The sequence below is a fragment of the Onychostoma macrolepis genome, chromosome 10 (genome assembly GCF_012432095.1).
Source record: "Onychostoma macrolepis isolate SWU-2019 chromosome 10, ASM1243209v1, whole genome shotgun sequence".
Lineage (NCBI taxonomy): Eukaryota > Metazoa > Chordata > Actinopteri > Cypriniformes > Cyprinidae > Onychostoma > Onychostoma macrolepis.
Window position 1 is genome coordinate 15813802 of NC_081164.1, and position 27638 is coordinate 15841439.

At 36.6% G+C, this 27638-nt stretch overlaps 1 protein-coding gene and 2 long non-coding RNA genes across 4 annotated transcripts in view; 2 read left to right on the forward strand and 1 right to left on the reverse strand.

Annotated features, from left to right (window-relative positions):
- Window positions 1-27638, forward strand: part of LOC131547977 (uncharacterized) — a 200075-nt gene that overhangs the window by 27241 nt on the left and 145196 nt on the right. The window lies entirely within an intron of this gene.
- On the reverse strand, window positions 1056-4550 carry LOC131547974 (uncharacterized). 2 transcript variants are annotated; one of them, XR_009273062.1, is made up of 7 exons: window positions 4536-4550; window positions 3824-3871; window positions 3347-3694; window positions 2154-2288; window positions 1958-2022; window positions 1676-1874; window positions 1056-1588 (listed from the first exon to the last, which is right to left on the reverse strand). It is a non-coding gene; the product is annotated as an uncharacterized LOC131547974 (long non-coding RNA). The 2 variants fall into 2 exon arrangements; XR_009273061.1 differs by lacking the exon at window positions 3824-3871.
- The window catches only part of si:ch211-127i16.2 (probable flavin-containing monoamine oxidase A), a 40525-nt gene continuing 17832 nt past the window's right edge, over window positions 4946-27638 (forward strand). The window contains 8 exon segments of the mRNA XM_058788788.1: window positions 4946-5083; window positions 5226-5313; window positions 7226-7406; window positions 7735-7849; window positions 7940-8097; window positions 9825-9914; window positions 13469-13553; window positions 27267-27367. Coding sequence (XP_058644771.1) covers window positions 4966-5083; window positions 5226-5313; window positions 7226-7406; window positions 7735-7849; window positions 7940-8097; window positions 9825-9914; window positions 13469-13553; window positions 27267-27367 — 936 coding nt within the window. The 5' untranslated portion in view covers window positions 4946-4965.

A 27638-nucleotide genomic window follows, 5' to 3' on the forward strand; every position in this document is an offset into this window, starting at 1 on the left:
ATAATCAGACTTTGATTTACAGCCATTTGAAATATTAATTGTTTTTGCTCTTCCAGGGGACTCTACTGGGCCCCTGAGGATTGAAGGGCAGTAAAACATACACAGATCTATTCTCATCATGGACAACAAACTGTGCCGAGTCACATTTTTTAGATTGTCTTTTCAACAACTTGCCAATATGTAAGTTGCAAGTCATAGTTATCTTAGAATAAGAATAGACCCACCCAAAAATATCTACATCAGTGCTCCATTTACTTCATTAGATCAGGAGCAGGAATACAGTGTTGACAGTAAACAAAGACACCAGTTTAAACAACTAATATATATTGTGACACTTCATTGTACTATTACACAATGTCAAGTGTGTCATTCAGTAAGACAAGGTACAGACAGTGTGTGGTTTATGGTGCAAAACAATTCATGCAAAGGAAAGCATCATAATATAAAATACCTAATTTGTATCTGTGTCAAATATTCCTCATCTTTGTCCTCCTCAGGTGCTAAACATCAGTAATGTGCATGCTCAATAATAGTACAGTACAGGATTCATGTTGATTTTTTTTTTTACCCTGGTGCATCAGCCTCAGTTGTGCATGAAGTGTCTGTAGCAATATAGTCCATGCAGTCTCTTCTAATGCATCTTTCAGCCTTTATGTAACTGACTGTCTTTAATATGACTAAATGTTCATGTCTTAATTAAAACACTCATGATAATTATGTGTATTGTTTACAAAATTAAATGATGCATTTACCAAACACCTAATACACAATATTCCCCATACTTTATCCAACACCATGTGCAATACTTTACTGGAGGATACATCATAAAGACAGCTAAAGTAGCATATAAAGACAAATCATATTCAAGAGAAATAAAAATGGGTTATGTTAAAACCATGTTATTTTAATCAGATGAAGCCACCCAAATGCAAGCATTTCTTCCTATTGCTTGCTTGTCCATGTCCCTATCATAAACTTCTTCCATGTCATAAACAATTTGCAATTGTTAACCAGCACCCTACAGTACAACTGATGAACAAAAGACATGTGACCAATTAAAATCAAATCACTTTATTGTCACAATACCATGAACGCAAGTGTACAGGTGGTGAAAGTCTTTTGTGCAAACTGCAGCATGACATTATGGATGACAAATATTGAATATATATGCAACACACACATATATGGGACTCAATACAGATAGAGAACACCATATGGTAAATATTATACTATACAGACAGCATGAAATGAAAACAATAATCACAGTACACATATACCTTTGCAGTGCAGTACGGTATGAATTAGTGCAAACAGATTGTCAGGATGCAGAATAATAGTGAGTCAGAGTCCAGTCAGTGTAAGTGATAGAGTGCAGTGCATAATTGGTTGGTGTGCTGTGTGCGGTGTTACTGGTACGAGTTCAGTTCAGTCTGATTGTCTGTGGAAAGAACTTGTCTTGCAGTCTGCTGGTGAAGGTTCTGCGATAACATCTGCCTGATGGTAACGGTGAAAGCAATCCATGGCTCGGGTGGCTGGAGTCTCTGACGGTCCTCCATGCTTTTCTCACACACCACCTGGTCTTGATGTCCTGGAGGGACAAAACATGTATTTAGGGTGTGGTAAATCAATAAAAAATATATTGTATTTTTATTTATAATTGTCGCACTGGACTTACCATTGATTCTTGTTGGAGGTATGGGCTAAAAGAATCCCTCCACCACTATCTTGTTTCTTTTATGGGCTGTAACTTCTGCGCTTTCACAGTAGAGTTGTTCGTGAATTAAGTCTTCACAGCAGATATCTGATGGGTTCAGGCAGCAGTGCTTCACTTGGTGGCCATTGAATTGATATCTTCACCAACTGGCTTCATCCTCCTTCAAACAAAGAGAGAAAACAAGTCAACGATAACTCCAGAGAAGTAGTGTAGGTGAATACAGGTGCAGGTGTCAGTACTCACCATATTCAGTCATTTCCTGCCTAAATCCCACAGATGATGCACAGCTGATTTGCTCATTCTAGGATCTATAAAAAAAAGATGTACTTTTGTAAGATGTGTATGTGAAAAATGACAACTGGTGACTTGAAGAGTCTTTTGAGAGATCAACATCAAATGCTGTACCACATATAACTGCATTGCTTGAATACAGACATACCAGTGGAAATGTGCAACTTTCCAGCTTTCTCTTTTCTGTTTGGGCAGAAGAAGACCATGTTCATTCCTCATTCATCAGGACTGGTTTGCCTGTTGACTTGCTGTGACTGATTTTCTTTGCATTTTTGGTCTTCAGCTGTAAAAGAAGAAAATATCTATTGACCCCATGTTTAATTATTACTGTTGTTTAATCATAAATTAAGCAGTTATAATAGTAAACTTCAAGCTCAAGTGCCCTGGCAACTCTAGCGGGCTCCTGAGTTCATCTGTATACATCAGATTCAGAGTCTGAGAAAAGGCCATCATGCAAACTCTCAGTTTACACCTTACAACAGAGTATAAAAAAATGTGTAAGTGAGTGACGGAGTAAAGGAATAAGATGCAGAGAAATAGGCAGAATTGTGGGTGTAAGTTTAACAGAATGAGAAGAAAACTGAATTAGAAAAAGCTGTATTCTTCAATAGCAAGCTAATATGAATGATGAACAATAAAAACATTGACAGCCAATCAAAATCCACCAGACTTTAAAGAGCTTGAGCATTTAAATGGCAGACAACATAACTGCAGCTCGCACTAATAATAAACAGAACGTTATCATCTGTTGATGTGAAAAATAAATAGTTAAAATAGTTATTATATTTCTTGTTCTTGGTGTGAACAGCTTTAAGTGATCTGATTTGGCCAATTAACTGAAGATCTGATTTTTCACGTGACAAGTTAAACTAGCATTTCCAGACTCTTGCTTTTTATACAGATGTGTTCAATAAAAATCAACATGGAAAGAAAGGCAGACTCTGTGTGGACAGATATCATGTACTGTTAGAACGGGAAGAGACTGCACCAATTTGTAAAGATTAATAAAGAATACAATTAACTTAATATAATCTTTATGATATAAACTCTGACTACTTACTATGATCACAATTTGCATGAAAGTTGAGGCAATGGCCAAGGACAGAAGTAGGAGTAAAAGTCGTCGAATTTTGTACGAGTACGCTTGTTCAATATTGTATGAATTTGCTGACTTGTTAAATTGTATGAATTATTACTACTTCGACATGACACTTTGTTGGGGTTCATTCTGATGGGGCCGTGGGATAAGTGTGATAAGCAAAGTTTAAGAAAAATCAAATACTGTGCAAAATGTATCTGCAGTACAGTTCAGTCAAGGTGCTCAGACCAACACAGACGTACCATTTGTCTTTGCAGCTTTGGGTCTTCTCCATAAACGCACAATACGGCCGAAATCACATCCCAGGACAGGCCTTCCTTTGGTCTTCCTCTCAGCTGAAACAAAGAGAAATATATACATGTTAAAACAATGTGCAAAATATAATCTGTGACCAAAATATTTGAGAGGAAGGACTGTAAGGAAAGCTATTATTAACACATAAAATAAGGATGCGTTCATTAAAGCAAATCAGTTCTAGCTGAATGTGTTCAACATTACTGTGAAGAGTTGAATCACTGAAGGACTTGTTCAGCCTCCTTGGCAGCTTCTTCAAGATCAGCATTGAGTTCCCTGTTAATTCTAGCAGCTTTCTGAAAGAATAGGTCAAAAATATGAGATTTAAAAATGTCACGAAGCACAGAAAGAGAGAGAGCAAAAACTATGTGTAAATGAATTATGGATCACAGTTCGGAAAAATAGGAACAAGTTATGGCTTTTACAAGAGATGACTTCTTAAAAGAGCTGCTGGAGTATGTGATCTGACGTAACTGCAAGACAGAAAAAACATTGAATTACAATTACTGCTTTAACTACAAATACCACAGTAAAACTACGGCTGCTGTGGTAAAACCATTTTAAGTGTTGTGTTACTGTGCTTTGACTACAAATATGCAGTAAAAACATGGTAGAAACTGTGTTACTGTTCTTTAAATGCAAAGAGTAGACAGTAAACACAGTTACTATGGTAAAATCACGAAAAGTGTTGTGGTTACCATACCTACAAATACCACAGTAAAACTACTGTCACGGTGGGAGAAGCATGGTAAATTGGCTACACATGACATGGTAGAGAAACAGTTACTATGGTAAAAATATGGTAAATGTGTGGACTTTTTGCATGGTTACAATTATCACGCGATACTGATTTGTAGTGCTTTCATCAGCCACGTGTAAAAGCTGAAGATCCATGTCAAAACATGATTGAAAACGGTTTTATTTATTTATTTCAAACAGCAACAGGTCTATATGGAAGTTAGCTTCGGCTAATGTCAATGGCAGGTTACCAGCTGTGCTAACTGAGCAGCACTGTTCTACTAACGTTAACTCATTTGAACGCATACGCTTCCATTTTAGCACATGCCATGCAACGCAGAAACACAGAAATAATTAAAATAATGATCTCATTAAAAAGGAAAAGATTGTTGCCCTTACCTGTTTGAAGGTGCACGCGCATCAGGTGAACCGAGTCGAGCCGGTGACGTCACTGCCGCTGAAGATGCTGCGTGGTATTTGGACGCATCTGCTCTCCACCGATATTAATGGGGAGGATTGGCGTATCATATGCACACAAAATTGGCATTTGGCGTATGCATTATACGCGATTGCAAAGTGTAAAGCCGTGTTATTTATACGCAGATTGATGAGAACGGGTTGATCTTCCGGTGTCCCCCAACGATCCGCTTTATCAGGGCAAAGTGCCAAGTGCGTACTTTACATGGCCAGCAACAAGTGTGCGTAACAAAGCCGAACTTTGAACTTTGAACTTTCATTGGGCTTTGCAGTTTTTCTACAGGACAGTCGAGATTTTGTACTCGCCTGTGCAACAGATCTGACCGCGCTGTTTGCTAAAGCCGCTGCAGGAATGAGTGAGGATCAGTTTGACGTGGTTGTGGTCGGCGCGGGCCTGTCCGGACTCAGCGCGGCTCGCAGGCTGCAGAAGAGAAACCCGCAGCTCAGCGTCTTAATTCTGGAGGCCAGAGGTGCGTCGCAAGAACAAAAACAACAACAACAAAAAGACTTTTATCTTAGATATCCTTATTAATGAGCTATATAGGTCCGCTTGCACAGCTATACAAAACACAAAGTTTTCTTTTTCTTTTTTTTCTTATTTGCTGCACACAGACCGTGTCGGAGGACGAACTGTAAGTAAAGCCCTGCCAGCTGCGAATGGCGTTGACCGGTGGGACATGGGGGGACAGTGGGTGTCCAGGTAAGCATTTAATTTTTAAATAGCCTAACTGTTGTTATTATTGCATGCTTCAGGGAAGGTTTTTAATGCCACTTTATGCAGAGTTGAGACACACTTTTAGACTCTGTATCACGCTTTTTCTTCACAATACAATTTCTTACGCCAAATAACAAAACTAAATCTCATGCATTCTCTCCACGTTTTTTGGTTTGGGTTTCCTTCTGGTGCTCCGGTTTCACCCAAGTCCAAAGACGCGATAACTGAATTGCAGACTTTAAATTGTCCGTAGGTATGCTTGTGTGTGTTGTCTCTGTTGTGGACTAGCCATCTGTCCAGAGTGTTTCCCTGTCCAAGGTCCAAAACGTTGAGACCGTCTCCAGCATTCCAGCATAAGACAAACGGCTTGAAAAATGGGTGGAAGAGGCTCGATTGGGCTAAACGCTAAAAGAGTTGAGTGACCCCAAACCAGGTTCGAAATTAAATCCTGGGAAAAGTCAAAAGGGGGAAGTTGTGGGCGTTATTACTTTCAATGCCTTAAGAAACACTTTCTGCAGCGCCCAGCTTTTACATTTTACTATTATGTTCTAGATTCTGCAAATTATATGAACTGGAAGTAATACTTAGACTATATGTCCATTCCAAAGAAGTCATAACAGCATAACAGTCCTTGTTAAAACAAAGATAATATCGCGAAAAAAAAAAAAGTAAAGTAGACTAAAATATGCATTTTCATTAAATACTTGATGTTGGACAATCAGAATTGATAGACAGTTAGCCTAGATTTTAAGAACTTTATTAAGCAGCTGAATTTAATCAAATATTATTTTGTTCTGTTCTTCTATTCAAAATGTTGAAAATAACATAACTATGATAATAAATGAGTAGGTATATTTTAATAAGTTATTTTAATTGTCACTGTAGTTTGTGTTGGCTATACTGTAGTTAACATATGGAACCATATTGTAAATAGTTACCAAAATACCTTTGTTCAACCTTTTAGTCTAGCTTTATTATAAAGCTTACTCTTGCCTGAATGTGTATGCCAGTGTTGTTATATTGTGTTGTTCGCTTGTTATTCGACATTTACAGCTTGATCATATTGCGTAGTATAGTTCACCCAAAAAATACAATTCTGTCATTAATTACTCACCCTCATGTCGTTCCAAACCCATAAGAATTTCATTCATCTTCGTAACACAAATCAAGATATTTTTGTTGAAATCCAAGAGCTTTCTGACCCTGAATAAACAGCAACACAACTATCATCTTCAGGGCCTAGAAAGGTAAAAAAATAAATAAATAACAAACTGTTGAATAAAGTCATATTTTTGTTTTCTTTGCATACAAAAAGTAGTCTCATAGCTTCATAACATTACAGTCGAACCAATGATGTCAAATGGACTATTTTATCAATGTCTTTACTACCTTGCTGGGCCTTGAATGTGTCGGTTGCATTGCTGTCTATGCAGGATCAAAAAGCTCAGTAAAACTAAAACTATCCCTTTAATTCTAGGCTGAAGGATCATATTTTTATTTTATTTAATAGGAAACAACATGCATTTGTGTAACTGGCCTTCTGACCCAAATCCTTACTGAAATATAGTGTTTGTGACAACTTGTGTGATAATTGGAACATCCCAAAAGCTCGTTCAAGCCTACAAGCTTAAAAAATGTGTATTCAAGCAAGATGTTTATTGCTGTAACTACCCGAACTCCACTACCCGAACTATTAGAAAAATACCCCGAGCTACTCTCAGCATGCACCGAGATCAATAAACGGCAGTTGCCTGGGGCTGTGAAAGCCTTCGCTTTAAATGAGGGCAAGCAGGATTTTCATCAACTTACACAAAGTCGATTTGAAGCAGCCTTTAGATGTCCGGATGTGTGCAGAAACACGCTTGCTGGTAATTTATTTGATTTTCATGTCCTTTAGCTCGCAGACCCATGTCATGGAGCTTATCCGAGAGCTTGGTCTGGAGGTCTTTCCACAATACACCGAGGGCAAGAAGGTGCATCACGTGGGTGGTCCGCATGCCAAAATCAAAATGTACACCACTAGCATGCCGTCATACTCCCCGCTCACCCTGCTGGACTTCTCCCAATTTCTGCGGCGGGTATGAGAAACAGCACAACATCTCATCTGACAAAGTGCCGGTCCACAATAGAATAATTCTTTTTTTATTGAGTGCTAGAACGTGACTAATAGCCATCATTTCATATCTTAATGGATGAAGACTTCAGGTTCCATATTGTATCTAAGATGCATATTTACCTTGCACATTCAGCCACAATAGATCTGTATAGATGTATGAAAGCTTTTTAGCTGCTGTTTCTAAGAGTGGTTCAATGGATTAATGGGTTTCTCCAATCTACTGAGGTCATTTTTGACATCATGCTAATTTCAAGCTTAACCATAAGGTGAGAAATGTGTATATCGCCTAGATTGACCATCTTACTCAGACCATATCAGTTGAAGACCCGATGAGTTCTCCTAATGCTGAACTCTATGATGGCATGACACTTCACACCTTCATGGAAAAACATATCTGGACCACACGTGAGCATTGTGCATTTCCTGCATTTTCAGTTCACTGCATTAAGCAAAGTAGCCCATTGACATTTGTTGATACTTATTTGTCTGTGTCAGAGGTAAAAGAGGAGCTGGCCCTGTGTAGCCGTATTGTGTTCGGCTTGGAAGCATCTCAGGTCTCCTTCCTGTTCTTTCTGATGTACTCCGCTGCAGCAGGGGGCACCCTACGACTCTTGGAGACCACACCTGGCTCGGGTCAGGAGTTCAGGGTCAAGGTAAGGGAGAGATAAGGTGGATAAACAACTCGGAGACATGACAGAGATTATTCTCTATCTACAATTGTTACTTGCACAGTTTCAAGGCCAATCGTGGCTTGAAATCCCAGCTTTTGTAATACAAACTAGTTTAAAAGAAATAATTATCATAGAAATTATGATAAAATTTTGTCATATGTATTAATGACTTGTTTTCTTCCACTGAAAACAGAATCGACCAGGAGCCTGTCAAGCTCCAAAAAGTATTAAAACCACCGTAAAAGTATTATGAAAGAAAAGTTAGAAATAGAAATTTCAATGTTAGCCTGTGTGTTTATGGAATGCTTTTTTAATGGGGCTTTTTAAAAACATTTTTTGGGGGTGATATACAGCTGTGATTATTATGGACTAATGTATGAAAAATAATTTTAATAAAGAATTTTTTTGTGTGTTCCACTAAAAACCACACATCGGAATATGGGTTTAGACTTGAGGGTGAGGAAAAAATTAAAGAAAATATTATTCATATTTTTGTGAATTATCACTTTAATAAAAAAATGATAAAGATCAATTCAAGTGGCTTTGTAAAAAGGCCTGCAAAAATGTAGAAAGAGCTTAAACTTAAAAGATTTAAGTTTTAAGCAGTTAATATAATATAAAATGTAAAGAAAGGGAAAGTATTTATCTCCACTCTCAAATTAAAATGATTAAATAAGATTAAGATGGGTATATGTGTATTTAGCAGGGATTGGATTTTGCTAAATATGTCCTTTTAGACAAACCTATATATGGCAATAAATGTATTCTGCAATTTTGAGGGGAAAAAAAGTCAGAATCGTGAGCTAAAAATGCAATTTCATTTTTATTTTTAGTTTGTGGCAGAAATGGGCTTCTATAAATATGAGCACCCCGGGTTTAAATTATTTTTTGATAATAATATAAAGAAACATATAATTCAATGATTCAAATAATAATAAAAATTAAAAAAAAAAAAATACAAATAAATAATAAAATATTGTAGAAATAACAAAACAATTAATAACAAATAATAATAATAATAAATAAAAATATTGTATAAATAGCAAAATGATTAATAAAAAATAAATAAAAATACCAATATATAATACAAAAATTTTATAAATGACAAAAAGATTGCATAAATAACAAAAAAGATTAATAAACATAAATAAAATTATAAATAAATAATAATAAATATCAAGTTTTAACAAAAATATCTATAAATAAATATCATCATTGAAAAGAACTCCCAAATGGCTGTGTAATGTGGGCCAGCTTGGAACTCAGCAAAAGCATCAGATATCAGCAGCTGATTTAGGGGAAAGGGTGAAAAGCAGCTCATTTAGAAGAGCTTTTATCTTCTTTTCCCCTTTTACCTACTTTCTGTCAGCTCTGTCAGTCTTGTTTATCTCTCCACCAGATTAGATCTACCCATTGAGCACAGCATATTATTACAATGCATTTTTTGCCATTGCAAGTTCACAGCATACAGGCAATGCAATCTCAAAGTCTCATAAAACAAACCAACACAGATCTATCACTATGGCATGATACTTTTTTTGTACACCAGATATTTTGAAAGTAATTTCACAATCACTGTGGCAGAGAAGAAGCCCAGTGGGGCATCATGCCACAACACAGACATCTGGAAGGAGGAGTTGTGGAGTTTTTCGTGTGTTGAGAACAGCAGCTGTGGGTGAGCTCAGTGTGATGGCCATCTCTTTCCACAGGGGGGCACTCAGCAGCTGTCAGAGAAGCTGGTGGAGCAGATCGGCGAAGAACGGGTTCGGCTGGGCGCCGCCGTAACGACCATATGTCAGGTAACGACTCCATCAGGGCGAGGTTGACACAGAGATAACGAGCATTTCTCCACCAGCGGTGCGAGTGATAAGTTCCTTTCCTTTAAACAAGATACTATTTGGAAACCAAGACTTGGGTCCCGCTGTGTGCTTTTCGCTTGTTTTGCACTGCCTCTTCCTTTCCATTTCTGTATTATACATTATGGTACGCTGAAGTGCTTGTCATGACTAAAATATTTAGATAAGCTAATTCAAATCCACTCCATTAGATCGCTCTCATTTGAGGATTGGTGACACAAAATCTTTTGAAAGCCTCACATCGGGGAATTAGCCTATAATGTCGCTCTCTCACATAGAGAGGTAAAATCCATTAGCCATCTTAATGGTGTTACATCGACATGCCTGAATAGAAAGTTTTGCTCACCCCTACTGTTTATCCACATTAACTCATTGACTTCTATCAAATAAATAAATACATAAATAAATAAGCAACGCGTGTAACCCCACATCTCTCGATATGTTGTAAAAGGCTAAATACTTTTGCGGCACATTCTTTGATTATATGAATATAATTGTTTATATTATAAATGTCAAATATAAATATGAGGGGAAAATGCGTATTTAAAGGTACGGTGTGGAATTTCTTTTTGCAAAATATTGTATGTATAAAATAACAATTTCCTGAAAAAGGTCCTCTGAGAAATCAGTTGTCTCTGGCTCTACAAACAGCAAAAACTCGGGTTCCATGTTTTTGTTTTAAGCCAGTCAGAAAATTAACAAATCAGTTCAAATCTAATTGAATTAAATGGATAACATCACTTTCAGCACTTTTAGGCAATAAAATATTTTACAAAAAAATATTATAAATTAATAAAATATTTTAATATTAATAAAATATTAATGTTCTTGTTTTAAGTCAATCAGAAAATTAACAAATCAATTGAAATTGAATTGAATTAAATGGCTAACACCACATTCTTCACCTTTAGGCAAGCAAAAAGTTTACTAAAAATGAATATAAATTAATAAAATATTTTAATATTAATAAAGTATTAATGCAATTATTTAAACATTTTTGTTTATTTTTATATGTCACCTTTCTAAAGGTTTTAGAAGTCTTGGGTTATACATATGAAGATGTGTATTCAACATCCTTTTAAACTTATACTGAATTAATTTGATGTTGGTTTCTACATATATTATTTAATTATGAATATGCCCTACCAAAACTAGTTTGGAGTCTGTAAGATTTATTTATATTTTTGAAAGTAGTCTCTTATGCTCATCAAGGCTGCATTTATTTGATCAAAATTACAGTAAAAAGACAATATTGTGAAATATTATTACAGCTTTTTTTTTTTTAATTATTATTTATTTTTAGCAGCCATTACCCCAGTCAGTGCCACATGATTTTTCAGAAACCATTTTAATATGCTGATTTGCTGTTCTAGAAACATTACTGTCAGTGTTGAAGATATTTTTGTACCATGATGCATATTTTTCAGGATTCTTTGATGTATAGAAAGTACAAAAGAACAGCATTTATTTGAAATAGAAATCTATTGTAACATTATAAACATCTCTTACTGTCTCTTAATTTAAGAAGAAGAGGTTTTACTTATAAAGTGCAGAAAGGGCACTTAACAAAGGTAGAGAATTGAAAAATACTTACAGCTTACAAAAATACACACACAAAGATCAAATACAATTAATTGAAAACACATCAAACAAATACGTTTTAAGCTGAGGCTAAATTACACAGAGAGGGAAGTAGTGAATACCAGTGCATGGGAGCGATGATACAAAAAGATTCAGACTCTAGGAACGGACAATAGGCAAAGTTCAGATGATCCAAGAGACCAAGTGGGCAGGTGAAGTAGGTCTGATAGATGTAGAGGTGCAAGACCATTTAAAGCCTTCAAGGTTAGCAGGAATATCTTAAAATGAATATATGATGCAACAGGTAACTAGTGAAGATCATGGAGAGGAATAGTTATGTGAGCAACTACATCTATTCGAGGTGAACACACTAGTACATACTGTACTGCAGCCTTTTGATATGTTTCTTTTTTTAATTCGTTCCCTGTAAAATAAAATGATTAATATATTATCTTTAAAGCTTACTCTTACTCTTATTAATAAATATTCTTACATTATATAAATAAATCCATCACTAAAAGCTGTCAGCTGTATGCATAATGAAAAAACATCTTTTTGATTTTCCAGGTAAAATGCTGAATGTATGTGGGGCCCAGCAGGGTAAAGATGTGTTTAAAGGGCACCTATTATGCTCCATTTTACAAGATGTAATATAAGTCTCAGGTGTCCCCAGAATGTGTCTGTGAAGTTTCAGCTCAAAATACTCCGCAGATCATTTATTATTTCATTTTGAAAATGCCCATTTTGCGTGTAAGCAGAAACACACTGTTTTCGTGCATGTCTCTTTAAATGCAAATGAGCTGCTGCTCCCCACCCCCTTTTCCAGAATCGGGCTGTGCCATTACAGCTCATACCTCAGATACTCTGTCAAAAAAAGCATCTGTTTGGTTTTGATTATCATGTCTATCGCACTGAAATCACACGTTTTGAAGCGGTTGTGTCTGTGAAAGTAAACAGCTGGGAAATAAATCACGTTTATATTAGCTCTGTGTATTAAGTGACAACAGCATAATATACAGTGCTGTCTACACTGTTAATATGACCCAAACAATAAATTAAAAATTTAAAATCACTTACTGCTCTGGACTGAACAACTTCCATAGCTTTAATAAGAAGACATTTCTTACTTAAATGATACTTTTAAATGCTCTAGCATGAAGATAAACATGGTGGATTGTGTGCGGCTCACTCAAGGCGGGGTCTCTGCTGTCTGTCAACAGTTGTGGGTGGGGCTTGTAAAATGTATCGCCACATTTTACGGATTCTGCCAATGGTTTGTTCCAAGACACTGCTATATATCTCAAACCTTGTAAATATTCAGTTGTGAATATTTATCATTATAGGGTGGTTGTGTACACACACTGCCAACCCGCATGTAAAAGTGAATTTTGCATAATTGGTTCCCTTTAATGTGCCCCCCTCGTCCATTAGCCCAGGATAACGTTCATGAATGTCCTGAATGATAACCTGCCCAGGGGTTTGGCCATAGATTCACATTTGGTAGCTGGTCTCCATTATAGATAGCTGTTTATTAGAGGTAGCACACATATTTCTATCTGTGGCACCTTTGGGAGTCCTACATACTGTAACAGCCAGTATTAATTTATATCTCAGTCCGGTCAGCAGTGCGATCTATTTGGGAAGGCTTTATGACATATTAATGCCAACATGCCTAACAAGTGCTAGATCTGTGTGTGTGTGTGTAGTGTCAAACCATGTTCAATCCATAATTCCATGAATTTCTCCCTAGGTATCAATAAAGTTCATGTGACAATTCTCTTATTGTGTTGACTCCAGTTTGCTTCACAACAGGCTGTTGTCAGTGTTCTTGCCATTCTAGTTAGTTTCAACCTCACAATACCAGCCTTTATCTGGATTCAGTTTTTAATCAATTCTGATATGTTTTTCTCTTCCAGAGTTCAGAGAACATAAAAGTTACGACTTCGGCAGGCAAAGTCACTTGTAAAGCTGTCATTGTTGCATGTCCTTCTCACTTGGCAGGTTAGTGCACGTACACACACAAGTCTATGTGAATCACATGGTTCGTATAAAACAGTCTGTCAAACTGACCCCAAAACAGCAGTCAATCACGTGCCCCCTGTAGTGCACTTCCTCCTGGAGTACCGCCATCCAGGCTGCAAGTTTGGCTGCCACGTTTTGTTTAACAGATAGTGCGGCGCAGTCTGTTGCGCAGAGTCTGGCGAGGACACTTTTAATGTGACGGATCTAAGGACAGCTCTGAATTACGCAGAGTGCCTGAACTGCCATCGTCCTTCTGGCTCTAAATCAGAATTCGCGGATGGCAAGCTGACAGGTGACGGGAACTCTTAAAAACCGGAGACACTGTTGAGATTAGACGGCCGTCCAAAATGCATTCAGCGATTAAATAATGAAGGCAGCGTGGCTTGAAGTCAACCCTCTGGCTTGTCTTCTCCTGTTAAAAAAACTGAAAACTTTTTTTAACAGTCTTACTGGGAATCAGAATGCATTATACAATCTGCACACATATAATTGTACATATTACGTATGAGACAATGCAAAAAATTGTCTCATGAATTGTAATTCATACAATACAATTTGATGGTGATTTTATGCCAATATTTGATTATGAAAAAGCCCAAAACAAAACGAAACCCACCAACAATCTCTTAAAAGTTTTGCAAATTATATTTGAGAGTAATGACAGTCAGGGAATAACATTTTTTTTTAGTCAATTGCTTGAACATAGCTAGTATATAACTTCATCAGACTTGGGATATAGTGAAAAAATTCATATTTCACATATTTCATATTCACATTCAAGTCATTTTTATATTTTTTTATGAGCTTGGCTTTTATCTGCTTTAATTGAATGGAAAAGCTGCTTAAGGATGAGTTTGTTTTATGAATGACATAAATGAATACTGGGAACTGCAAGAGGGTGAGAACAATAATAAAACTGTGATTTTTTTTTTTTTGGTTGAATTGTTCCTTTAAGCCCCCTAGTCAAGTCTTGTCCAGCTGTGTTTTAGTTATTATCAGTGATTGTCATGTGTATTTAGTTCCTGCCTGTTTAGTTAGTTTTCGTCTGGTCTACTCGTTATTCCCCGGTGTTCCTGTCTGTGTCAACCTTGCCTTGTCCTGCCCTGTCCTGATGTCCTCATTAAAGACTGTTATTTTGAAGTTACTCCTCGTCTGCGTGTTCCTCGTTCCTCCCTGCTGTGTGCACCGTGACAAATATTTTGTAAATATACAATATTAATCTTTATTTTTATGAATAATAAAGTATTAAATTAATATATTTTTACTTGGAGGCTTGTTTTCCGAAATGTCTTATAGTTGATTTGAATTAATGTTACTCTTGTAATATTTTGTAAACATTAATATTTATTATTACTTTATATTAGTAATAATATTATTGTAGTATTAATATTATAGGTTATTATATTAAGTCAAAGTGAAGTGACATGTGGCCAAGTATGGTAACCTATACTCGGAATTAGTGCTCTGCATTTATCCCATCCAAAGTGCACACACACAGCAGTGAACACACACACACCGTGAACACACACCCGGAGCAGTGGGCAGCCATTTATGTTGCGGCGCCCGGGGAGCAGTTGGGGGTTCGGTGCCTTGCTCAAGGACTTCCCCTATTATAATTAATATTATAGGTTCATAATTTTACTATTTTACTTGGGGGGGGTTTTGACCTGAAAATGTCTTAAATATAGTTGATTTACATTAATGTACGTATTATTACATGTTAAAAGTATAAAATATTATTATTATTATTATAACATGTTATTAATATATTATTACACTCTCAGAAATAAAGGTACAAAAGCTGTGACTGGGCGGTACCTTTTCAAAAGGTACACTTTTGTACCTATTAGGTTCAAATATGTACACTTTAACTACTAATATGTACCTTTAAGGTACCAAAATGGACCCTTTAGGTGCAAACGTACCTTTTGGAAAGGTACCGCCCCAGTGACAGCTTTTGTACCTTTATTTCTGAGATTGTATGATGTGTATATATATACATATATCTCGATCATTACTAAATAATTATTTAATTTTTTTTTTTTTTTAACTTCTCTCTGTGATGTACAAACTGATCCACTCTGGGAATTGAACACCTACATGGTCTGTAATGCCTATTGACTCACTCATTGGAGTGTTAGCGTGTCCCACTGTGTGTCGTCTTGTCATCTGGGCTGATGGAGACCAATGTTTTAACCTTCCATCCATCTATCTTTTATAATGAGTGAAGTCACTCCCCCACCACCTCCATTTCAATGATTAATGAACTGCTTGACTTGATAGTACTTTATTGTGCTTCATTTTGCCATGCCAGGTAATAGAAGACTTCTGTTCTACTGGCAGCCCACAAGAGCGGCCTCTCACCGTATATTCTCAATATTGAGTTTCATATTACATTAAACATTTAAAGGAATAGTTCACCCAAAAAATAAAAATGTGACTTCAGTATCATTCCAAACTCATTTGCTATTATTTTTCCGTACGTTTTTCCAAGTGTCCTTGCCATTCAAGCTCCACACAAGTAGGATAGTCGTGCATTCTGAAGTAATAAGGGCAGTTTGTATAATACTTCACTGTGCTTTTGTGGTATTTTTAGACCTTTTTAGAACCCATGAATTGATGTTGAATGTCAAGAGATGCGTAATATTTCTTTTTTTTTTTTTACCAAAGTCTGCTAAAAGTCTAAAAAGTCTACTTTTCTGTTCCACAGATAAAACAAATAGCAACATACAGATGTGGAACAACATAAGGGTGAATAAACAGTGACTGAATATTAGGTTTGGTGAGAACTGTTCATCTAAGAGGACTCAATGTGAATTAGACACTCTTCCCCTGGCTTTACAGTCGTCGATTTTAGATATTTGTTTACTTGGAGGTCACAGGGAATGCCAGTCATGAGGAAAGTCAGTGAGACGGACGTCTTCTAGAGATCGCTTTAAATAAGCGTGTTAAACTTTATATGCAATCCTGAATTTCTCTGTCAGTTGGGGAGAGGACAGAATATGAAGTGTGGGTGTGCGTGGGCAACCATGAGAAACGAACGTGTGTGTGTGTGTGTGTTTGCTGGGATTGTTGTGCGTGGGCGCATGTGTAGCTGTATAAACCCATGAAGTATTCATGCTTTGCTGCACCAAGCCTACAATATGCCTGCGATTAGTCAGATTGTGGGATGTATGTGCTTTTTGTCTTGGTATTTTGGTTGGCGTTCGGATGCTCAACCGAGTTTGGACGCGTTCCTTCGGTGGGTTTGTGGCGTGTCGAAGCATAACCGGGTGCAGCTGGTTGGATGCTATATTTAACTCCCAAGTCTTCCTCCAAAATGCTGTACCTGACTAAGCTGGCACTGCAGCTGCATGCAATTTGAGCTGACTGGCAGAGAAAACGGTCCCCGGCTCCGGCCTCCCATCGACTCCACTTTGATGAGAGAGCATCTCCAGTGACGGCGGACTACGGCGGTGGCAAGAACCTCACAGACGCGTCACTCAGAGTTTCGCTTAGAGGACTTTTTATACTGTAGGAAAGCAGGGAAGCATTAGCATCCGTTTGACTGCCGTGACCTATTTTTAAGGATGTTTACAACGAAGTATAAGCAGGTTTTTTGGTATAAAAGTGCCGGGATGTTTCCAGTTTCCCAGCGCTTTGGGAATGCTTTCAAAAGCACAGGCTTTATGCCCAAACCTTTAATTAGCAAATTGCTGGTATCACTTTGCCATTCACAGATAAATGAAGGCAGGGTGGGTGTGGAATGGGAACAAAGGATGCTGCAGATTTTGGGCACTGGAATTTTCAACTGAAAATGGCATTTTATGAAAGTTATGAAAGACTAAAAAAAAAGGAAAGAAAGAAAATGTGAACAGCAATTTAGCGCCTAATAGAATTGTTTTGGGGAAAAAGCAGTGTTCACATGGAAATATCAAAGTTTAAAAATGCTTTGACATCAATTGACAGGTGCAGTTTTATTTCCTGTGTTGACATATTTCTTATTCAAACTGGAAGTTTGGGCAATGGACAGGAAACACTGAAACAATCAACAACAACAACAACAACAAAAAAAAGTGTTTAATTTTTATTATTTGTATTTGAGTTGCAAATAAAATTTTCACACATTTGTATTACACAGTTACCTTAATTTAATAAACAGGGCTTTCTGCACTAAAATCTTTGCATAGTTTGCATCTATTTCATTTTATTTAAATAATCACATTTTCAAAGCCAATGATTCTAATTGCTCAACAATATGTAACTTGCTGTTTGTAAGCAATTAATAAATGCACCTGCTAACTTAATTTATTCCGTTAAAAAGCATGAACATGGCTATGAATATGGCTAGCTGTAAAACAAGCAATATTCAATTAGTTCAAATGTATGAGATCCAAACATACTGGAAAAGTATATAGACCCTGTTATTGTGTATTTAAAACGTTGTACCTTTTATTCTGTTTATTAGTACAATTACAAAAATCTTACCTGTGTCTTAACCATTTCATTTATCTATGGGTGACAAGTTTTATATTAAAAAAGTATGCAAAATTTATATTTATATTAATTTATATTAAAATGCTAATTGAAAACAAGCATTCTTGGTTTTCAGCCCACTATGTTCCAGAATTTTTTGTTTCGGTGCAAAAGTAGTGTGAACCAGTGAAATGTTTTTTTCTTTTTCTTCTTTCCCACCCCCTTTTTCTTTCTTTTTTAAGTACAGTTTTCCCCAAGGCTCCAGGCAGGTGGGAGAATCCTACAGAAATGCTGAGAGCACCTGTGGCCCATTAGCCTGAGGTTATGCTATAAATGTCTGTTCCACCACTCACGGCTACCTGAGTAACAGAGGTGACAGATGCCAACGAGTGAGGGGGAGCAGAGACAACACAAATATAAATAAATAAATGAATGAATCCTTAGGGCAAGAAATAGAGGGATACACTGACAGAAGTGTGAGAGGAACTAAAATATGGGCTGAAAAATATCCTGGGAATTCACCAAAGCATGAACTGCAGCCACAAAGCGTGTGCCTAGTGTTATTTATTTGCATTATTGTTTTAACACCAGGTTCACTAAAGGAATCATGCAAACCAGGTAAAGACAAACATTTGTAAATAATATGTGCTGAATGCAATTTGCACAAAACAATTTCCATCCTCCAGCCTATTTCTGAATGCTTGGTTGTGAAGGATACAGCAGATTACAACAATCTGGTGCACTTCACTGGCCTGTACAGCGTCACTCCCTGGATGCTTTGTTAAAATGGCAGTACTGCACTTTTTTGATACAGTATATGTCTCTTTAACACTCACTCCATCATTTGATTGTTATTAGATGAATTACTCCTGCCACAATTTATATAAAAACACACAAATATCTTATTTCTTCAAAAGCTGTGCAAATGAATTCACCCTTCTGTCCTTCTGTTTGCCTGCCAGAAAGGTGGTGTTTGCGGCATTGCTATTTCCTAACGTCTAGCAAATTGAAGTAAGCAGAGAGCCGCTGTCGCTTACAAGCACACAGTTATGATGGACTGCCAGACGCAGAGCGATCGCTCTCAATCAATGAGAGCAACTCCACGGCTCAGTTACTGCGGCTAAATTAGATCTGTTTCCCCCGTCTGCCATCACAGCCCTTCAGAGAGACAGATTCATGTGGGTTGACATGGGATTGGCAGTCACATGTAAACGATTGCACATAAATCATGGTTAAGAAAAGATGCATTAGCATGTTGTGTGGTTTGTTTTATTCATTAACATGTTGGAAAGTCCTTTGGGAGAGAGTTAACCCAATGCAAATGTGCTAATCAGAGCCTCTTGTTCAATTAGCAACATGAAACATAATGTAATCAAAATATATTTTTTTCTGATTGCCGTCGCTTAATAAAATTACACGCATAGCGCTTCTCCACTTTGCTTGTCTTGTTTTATTTTTAATTGTCAGAATAGAGACATTTATTAACATCCGCTCCAATTAAAATGCTTTTCTGCATAGTGCCGGATCCACTTGAATGATGTTGGGTGATTTGCTAAATATTTTACAGATGGACTTTGTGACAATTTCCTTCCCAACAGTATCCAAGCTCCCTTTTATGTCCCTTTTGTTACAATAACCCTGGTATTTTGTAATTGTTTTGTATTTCTGGCTTTTTTAGATAATCATATTCATTTAGTTGAGATATCAAAACACACATTCAGCTGGCATAACAGTGACCTGCAGCTTTTTAAGTAACGTTGGTTCTGGAAGTATTTGTTTTTTCCCTACTCATTTTCCTTTTTGAAAAATTCTTCAATGAACAGTTTGAAGCCATGAACTACGCTAGCCAGCTCCCAAATGAATAACAACATTAAAACATTTGGCTCAAAGCTAAAAAGTATTTGAAAATAGGGAAGTATAAGACTGCATTCATAACGTCTTGAGGGAATAAACTAGTCCGTTTTTGTGTTGTTGTTGTTTTTTTTAGTGTGCACATGTGTTTTTCTCATGTTTGTTTACATTTGGTGTCAGAACTGGAGAGATACCCTCATGTTTCTTGCATTACCTTGTTTTGTTTTAAAGGGGTCATTAACTGAGAAACAAAAATTCCCTTGATGTTTTGACATATAAGAAATACTCGATAATGTCAAATTGCACATCTTTAAAACAACAATTACGATATTATCGCAGACGATATATATCGCACTCCCCTAATAAGAGGTCATTTTACTTTAAAACATCCTGTAAGTTTCAGAACTCAAAACTTTGGGTGCATCTCATATATATATATATATATATATATATATATATATATATATATATATACACACACTGTACATACACTGCCTGATCAGTGCCCTGACTACTGAACAAGGGCGCTGATGGACATGCATCCTTTGTTGTTAGTCTAAAAACAGCTTATATTGAAGGCAGTCTGACAAAACGACAGCTTTTGGAATGTTCTACTCTATGATGTAATCATTGTGTAAATCACAGCATGATTATATAAAGTTATCATCAGAGGAAGTAAAGTTGGTCAAATTGGTTCTATGGTAATGGTCATGACCTCTGGTTAGATATAGTGGTAACACTTTACAATACGGTGGCACTAATATGCATTAATTCATGTTTAACTAATGCACAGATAATCATTAGTTAATGTGTAACTAAATAGTTTATTAATAATTACTGCATCAACAACTAATGAACATTTCTATATGATTCATAGATTCAGTAATCAATAAATTGTTATTAGTTAAATGTGTCATAAAGTATTAATTCCCTAATAACATATTATATTAACTAATAGTGTAAATTCATATGTTAATTACCACAATGGGTTGAAGCATGCATTTCAACTTCAAGTTGAATGTTTGCTTTAATTAATCACTAGCTAATCATTTGCAAAGGTATCATTGTGTTATGACTTTACTTGTTGAGGCACATGACTAACTAATTCAAAATCCATAAACACAATGACATATTACTTAACAATTAGTTAATAATTCTGTGCCTCAACCAATAAAGTCATAACATAATGATACCTTTGCAAATCATTAGCCAATGATGAATCTATGAATCATATAGAATGTTCATTAGTTGTTGATGCAGTAATCATTAATAAATGGTTTAGTTCTTCATGTGTTCTACATTAACTCATGATTATCTGTGCATTAGTTAAGCATTATTTAATGCATATTTGTGCACCCATATTGTAAATTGTTACTGATATAGTTTTAATTTAATTAAGTGTGTACAGATCTATGAGGACTAAATAATGTATTCTAGAATGAGCAAAGTATAGCACGGGCCGTCTACAATATTAGTCAGTCAACTCTGTCTAATGACCAAGACTGACAAGTTTGTGAGTATGAGATCCGTATATTGGCCGGTACGAGACTCAAAGTGTTATAGGAATAAGATTAAAAAGATTCAATACAATTGAAGAGCTAAATAGAATAATCAGATTTTTAGATAAATTTTGCTATCAGTGATCAATAATAATTGGAATTCTAAATTCAAGGTCATAATAAAATGGAGTCAGATTAGAATTTAACTTAAATAACTTTGTGCACTGATAAGACCAAACATGTTTTTTTGCAGTAAAATACATATTTTCATATTGTACTGTTAGGTGATTTGGTTCAAAAAGATTTTTTGCTGGTTGAAAGTCTCTTCACATCCCGATAGCAATCACTACGCTAAGTGGTCTAAATGTATTTATATTGTCTGTGGAAGGTGTTGGACCATAAAATGTTATTCCTCGGTTCAAGGGCTACAATAGGCTGTCCTACCTGCCTGTCAACATATGTATTTGCATACCTCCGTGCACCCTGTTCACGCAGACATGATACGTCATAAACGCATTCCATTACGCTATTGCATTCCGAGCAAGAATGGAAGGTGTTATTATTGTAATATTATGAGCTTTGTACTGTAATGTTTTCTCACTGGTCAAAGAGACATGAGGTAATATGACAGTGTTGCATTCAATCCTCAGCAGCATCTCTTATCGTGTTGCTGGTTATCCTCTGGTCTGCCTGAGCGTGGTCATGTGTTTTGGAGGAGGTGTGGCTTTGGAGAGTGATTTGCAGGGAGGGTGGGATCTTATGCTTTCAAAGGTAGCTTGCTATTGCTAGCCTCTCCGAAATCACCTACCCTACCTTAATTCAGATTTCTCTTTTGCAAAAGAAGCGTGCTTGTATTGAATGTGCACTTGTAAGTATGTATTTATTACAATTTTTACTTGCAGATAATATAATTTCTATCTATTTCTTAATTCTTAATAAATAATTGATTTGAATATAAATGTAAACTAAAATACATCTCATTATAGATAACATGCAATTATGTTTCCAAAAAACATTTAATTCAGTTTGCACTTAAATAAGTTGTTTTAAAGTATATTATTTCCTTAAGTTCTTTTTCGCACAGGTTTTACTATTAGGCTATAGAGTTTATGTTTCAAGTGACTGACTAGGCAGCAGACAACAATTTATTTGTGTGCCCCCTCTTCAAAAGGCTATAGCTGACATGTTGGCTTGTCGCCAGATGGCTGTCTCGTCAAAAATGAGGTCAGTGTCCCTTCTGGCACTGTTTGTGTTACTCAGGCGTAGTGATGGCCCTGAGGGCTGCACATAAAGTTATTGGATACCCCACACTTATACTCGCAAAATGGCTAAGCCTTAATTACGGCTTTTAGGAAAACAAAGTAGTAGTGTTAAATCGCAGGGATTCATTAATAGATTGGCAATTTCATGGAAAGCTAGTCACTGGGGTATTACATCCAATTTGCCAAAGTGCTGCTTGATTAGAAGGTATAGCCACCTGAATCAATACCAAAGGATGATCTGAGACCTATGAGTTATTCTATACCATATTCTTCCTGTCTGTGTTCCTGCGCTTACCATTTTTCCCTTTCATATCTTTGAATCCATTTGCTGTTTTCCATTTTTCTTTAAAGCACATATTTATATTCAGTCCTGTCCTGTCCTCTGTAACGCCCCCTAAATCCAATGTATAAACAGTATCCCAGAATCCCCTATGATCAAGAGTGTCAGCGAGACATTCCAAAACCTAGTAAGCTGCCTACATAGGCAGAATTTTAAGGCATCATAAATGTTTACTTTGCTCTGAGACTATAGTTTAATGTACCCAATGTACTATTAAGAAAAACACAGCGATGAGCTTTGTGAAAATATCAATCCAAGATGGCTGCTGATGTGATTGTTGAAGTGTTGCATATTAACATATTCTGTATGTCATTCAGTACTGAGAAAGAATTGATAAAGCTAGCTACCATTTTAGCCAATATTTCTATGTACTATCTATTTTGTAAGCTAGTTAGAGTTTCATAGCGTTAGCTTAGCAACATGTTAACATTAAACTCTACTGAAATCAATTATGAGTTGCTTCTTACATATGGAGTACAATTTGATGTTTCCAAAGTGTTCCAAATTGCTTTCTATTGTGGTTAGAATGCTTTCTCAGAAGGTAGCTGCCTATGAAGACAGTAACCAATAAGAGAGCTCACAACATTTTCTTTTTTTTTTTTTTCTTTTATCACTTGGACGTATTTATCAATTCCTGGGTCACCTTTTCAAAACTCTTCACACTTCTTACCAACTTTCAGTAATTTCATATCCACTGAACTACCAAAACACTTCATACATGTTAGAGCCCTGCATTTCAGCACAGGCCCGATGGGCCCTGACTTTTTTACACCTCTAGGACTGGGCTTCGGGCCAATTTTTACATCATAGTTCAGACACGGGCCGGGCCTCGGGCCTGTTTTAGGCTTCTCCTTTTTTTATATTTTAGACATCCATCAAATTGCCACACTGGTGGAAACAACACGAGACTGTGCTACCACGACTGTGAAGAGTGGCTCAATGGTGTTTAGTGTCTCCACCAGAAGTAGCATGCGTTGTCAGCACAGCTGAAGAGTTCTATGTTCAAATGCACGCAATAAGCTAAAGCTTGCCGCAAAGCACAGGCAAAAGTAAATACCATGAATGTGTCAGGGGGAAATAGTAAGGAGATATTTGAATTATTTACTAATAAACTAGTGTTTTCTGAGTCCGTGTTGCAAGGATGAAGTTGCCGATTCTGACTCACCATCTCCTCATTAGACACACCTTTAGAGAGAAGTGCATCTTTACGGATTATGATTATGATTATAATTAAAGAGTTTTTGTTTTTGATTTGTTTTATTTTAAGTAGTAATTTAAAGCTTTCTATAGATATATTTGTCATGTCTGTGAGGCATGTATTCGCTGAGTTTCGGTTCATTTTTGTGAAGTGCTCCTATTGAAGACCGAGACAGCAGAAAGCGCATCATGTTTGTTTTCTTTATTTTATAAAAACACAACGTTTTGTTGATATTGTGAGTGCACACAAATAAACGTAGACCCTTTACAGTTCCGAATGATGTATTACTCTTACCTTTATGAGCAAAAATGACCACGTATTTTAAGTTGTTTCCACTGAAAAAAATGCAAAAATGCAAGCCTCTTCCAGAACAGCTTGCAACATTAAGACAAAAGAACACTTATTGATAAGTCCAACGCAGGAAGGAGATCGTCAAATTTGGGGCTAATAATCAAGATTAATGGTCAAAGAGATGGCCATCACATGTGTTCCACAAGACAAAACATGAGCTTCTTTAGATTGACTTTTCCCCCACACATAGAAGACAAAGAACCAGACTGAAATTCCTCCGTCCAAAGAACATGTCTTTTGGTCTCCACAGAACTACAAAGAGACTTTCTTTTTCATATGCACATAAAACCATCCTAAAAGGACATTGCTAGGCATAACACTATATTATGTATGTAACCCACACATTAGACTATCATGTTTTAAGCACATATTATGTATGTCTTTCTAATAACTATTGAATGACTTTAAGGGTTAGTCGTGTTTGGTATGTATGAGTTTGACAATTCTAGCTTGAAACGTTTCTTTCAGTTAATTCTGTGTCAAATGTATCATATTCTGGTTGTAGAAATCATGTCCAAAATTATACTTTACAAGAGCGTGTAAAATTCGGACCATGTGACCAGATAACAAACTGATTTATGATGGGAGGAACACCCCTAGCTAAGATCTAATTGGTCAACACACCAGTTGGGAGGTGTTCCAAAAGCCGAGTTTAAAAACTCAGGACACCATCAAATCTTTCCTTCTCGCCCTTCTCTCTTCTCGCCACCGCGTTTTGACGCTGTTTTTAGCGTTCTTTGAGCGTGCTCTGGCCTACAGGCCAGTTGCTACTTAACACCACGATGAGAAGAAAAACCACCTAGTCTTGTTACACCCTTTCTTTCTTTTATTTTAGTTTATTTTCCGTTGCGAGTTTCATGTTCTCGGTTTAAGTTTTGCCGCCACGCCTTGTCTCCGAGTTCAACTCAAGCCTGTGACCGCCTCAAATCTTCAACCAGACCAACTCCGCATCCTCAGCCAACACCCAAGACATCCCTTCAACAATTACTGAACTTCCAGCCAATCAGCACTTGGGAAACCCCTTTTCCAGCAACAATGACAACGACAAAAGGGAATCTCTGTAACACAAAGGCAACACAAGCAAGTATCCTCCAGGTCTAACTGAGCTGGTGCATTTAATATAAAATTTAGCCTCATTGAGAAACTCAATGCGAGGGTTAATTAAGTGATTGATGGTTGTTCAGGTCTATGCAATATCACTTATTTATATTGAAAAGAGAAGTATCTTGTGTTTTGTGCTTACAAGTTAATGTCTTAATCTGCCGATCTTGTTACTGTGCTTATTAATAGTGTTTTCACTATATTTTGGATTTTAATATCCAGTGCAGAGTTGATGTTGTGCGGCTCGTTCAGTGAATCGCTGCCGATTAATCATAAATGATTCCCTTTGAGCTAAATTAAATTATTTACATATCAGACCCTACAAAACATAGGCTATGATCAGCTCACTGTCTTCCGCTGGCCGTGTGGTCATTACTTTAAAAAAAAAACTAAAACTTATATTTAACAAACAAAAATGCTCCAAACGTTTTTCTAAATTAACTTATTAAAAAAACAAAACGAAATATAATCCCTTTGCCATTACATACAAAACTTAACTATTTTAATAGCTGAAACGGTAGTAGAAGCTGTTTTGGGAGAAGGGGCCGGTAATTCTGATAAGCTGTTGGACATAGGCCCGGCTAGGGCCAGGGCCTAAATTTGAGGCCTGTGCAGGGCTCTAATATATGTCTCAAATCAAGTCATTAAATCACAACACTAGCAAGATTGTCACCCAACAATCGTCCAAAAAACAATACCTTAAAAACACTAACAACAAATAGCATTATACAGTGCTTTCTATTGTAAATTTATTTTTTGACAGCTCTCTACTATTTGGAATTCATATTTTTACATTAGAGTGCAAAATTTTTCCTACCCTTATGAATATGAACCATGGTTCTTTTTTTAAGATGTGAAATTATTTCAATATAGTCTTACTGTAGAAATGTAGCAGAGGTTTAACAGTTACAATTTCTGAGTAAAAACTGTTTCTACACCCTTTTTTTTTTTTTTTTTGGAAGAGTTTTGAAAATGTGACCTAAGTTTAGAAAATGGTTCCTAGCAATTGACCGTTTGCAAAGAGCTTGATTGACAGGCCATCTGACCAATCATAATGCTGAATTTGCCATCTTGCCCGACAAACAAATCAGACAGGATAGTAGATTAACTGTGGAAAAGATTAACTTGAAAAATATTGTGTATTGATGTTTTTCTGCGGTTGAAATAAAATAAGTTCTGATGTTCATTCATGTTGATTTTATGCTTTAAGTAAATATGAAAAGACGTTCGGTTCACTTGTGCCACTATTAACTGGGGCAATACAGTGATCTGTCACGATACATTAAAGAGCCACAAAATGGTATTTATTTATAGTTTGAATTTCTTAAAAAAAATAAATAAATTGATTCATACCAGAAGTAACCTGTTCTGTCTTGTCTGTAGGCACGTTGTCAGTTTCCTCTTCGCTCTGCGATTGTATTTTCACTGCGTGAGAACGTGGTGTGTAGTGTAAGAGAGGCATGGCTTGTCAGACATAGCAACAGTAACTGAGGAGGGGTGGGCTTTTGTGAGGGGTCAATTGTAAGAACAGACCTGTCTTTCCTATTTAATGTCAGTATCATTCTACTGTTGTTTTCTAGTGCTAAATGGCTCTTATTTAATTCAGTGGCACTCTGATTATGCCCTCCCTTTCAGCCCAGATCCGTTATGAGCCTGCCCTGCCGACTGAGCGCCAGCGCCTCACCCAGTGCCTGCCTATCGGCCACATGATGAAGTTTATTGTCACGTACCCCACTGTGAGTAACACGCATAACACATCCACTTACCCACAACCGGCTTACCGGCTTTCCCAGCTTTCCCAGCACAGTGCAGTCACTTCCCCTACAGCTCTATTGCATTAAACTCTATAATGAAGTTAAAATGTGCAGAGGCATGGAGAGCTGCCTCCTAGTGCTCTGACTAGCATATTCAGTATAAGCCCTCACTTTAATTTAATATTTAATCTTGGCTCTGCAGTGACTGGAGATGCCACCTTAATCAGAGGATCAAATTTGACTGTCAACTGTG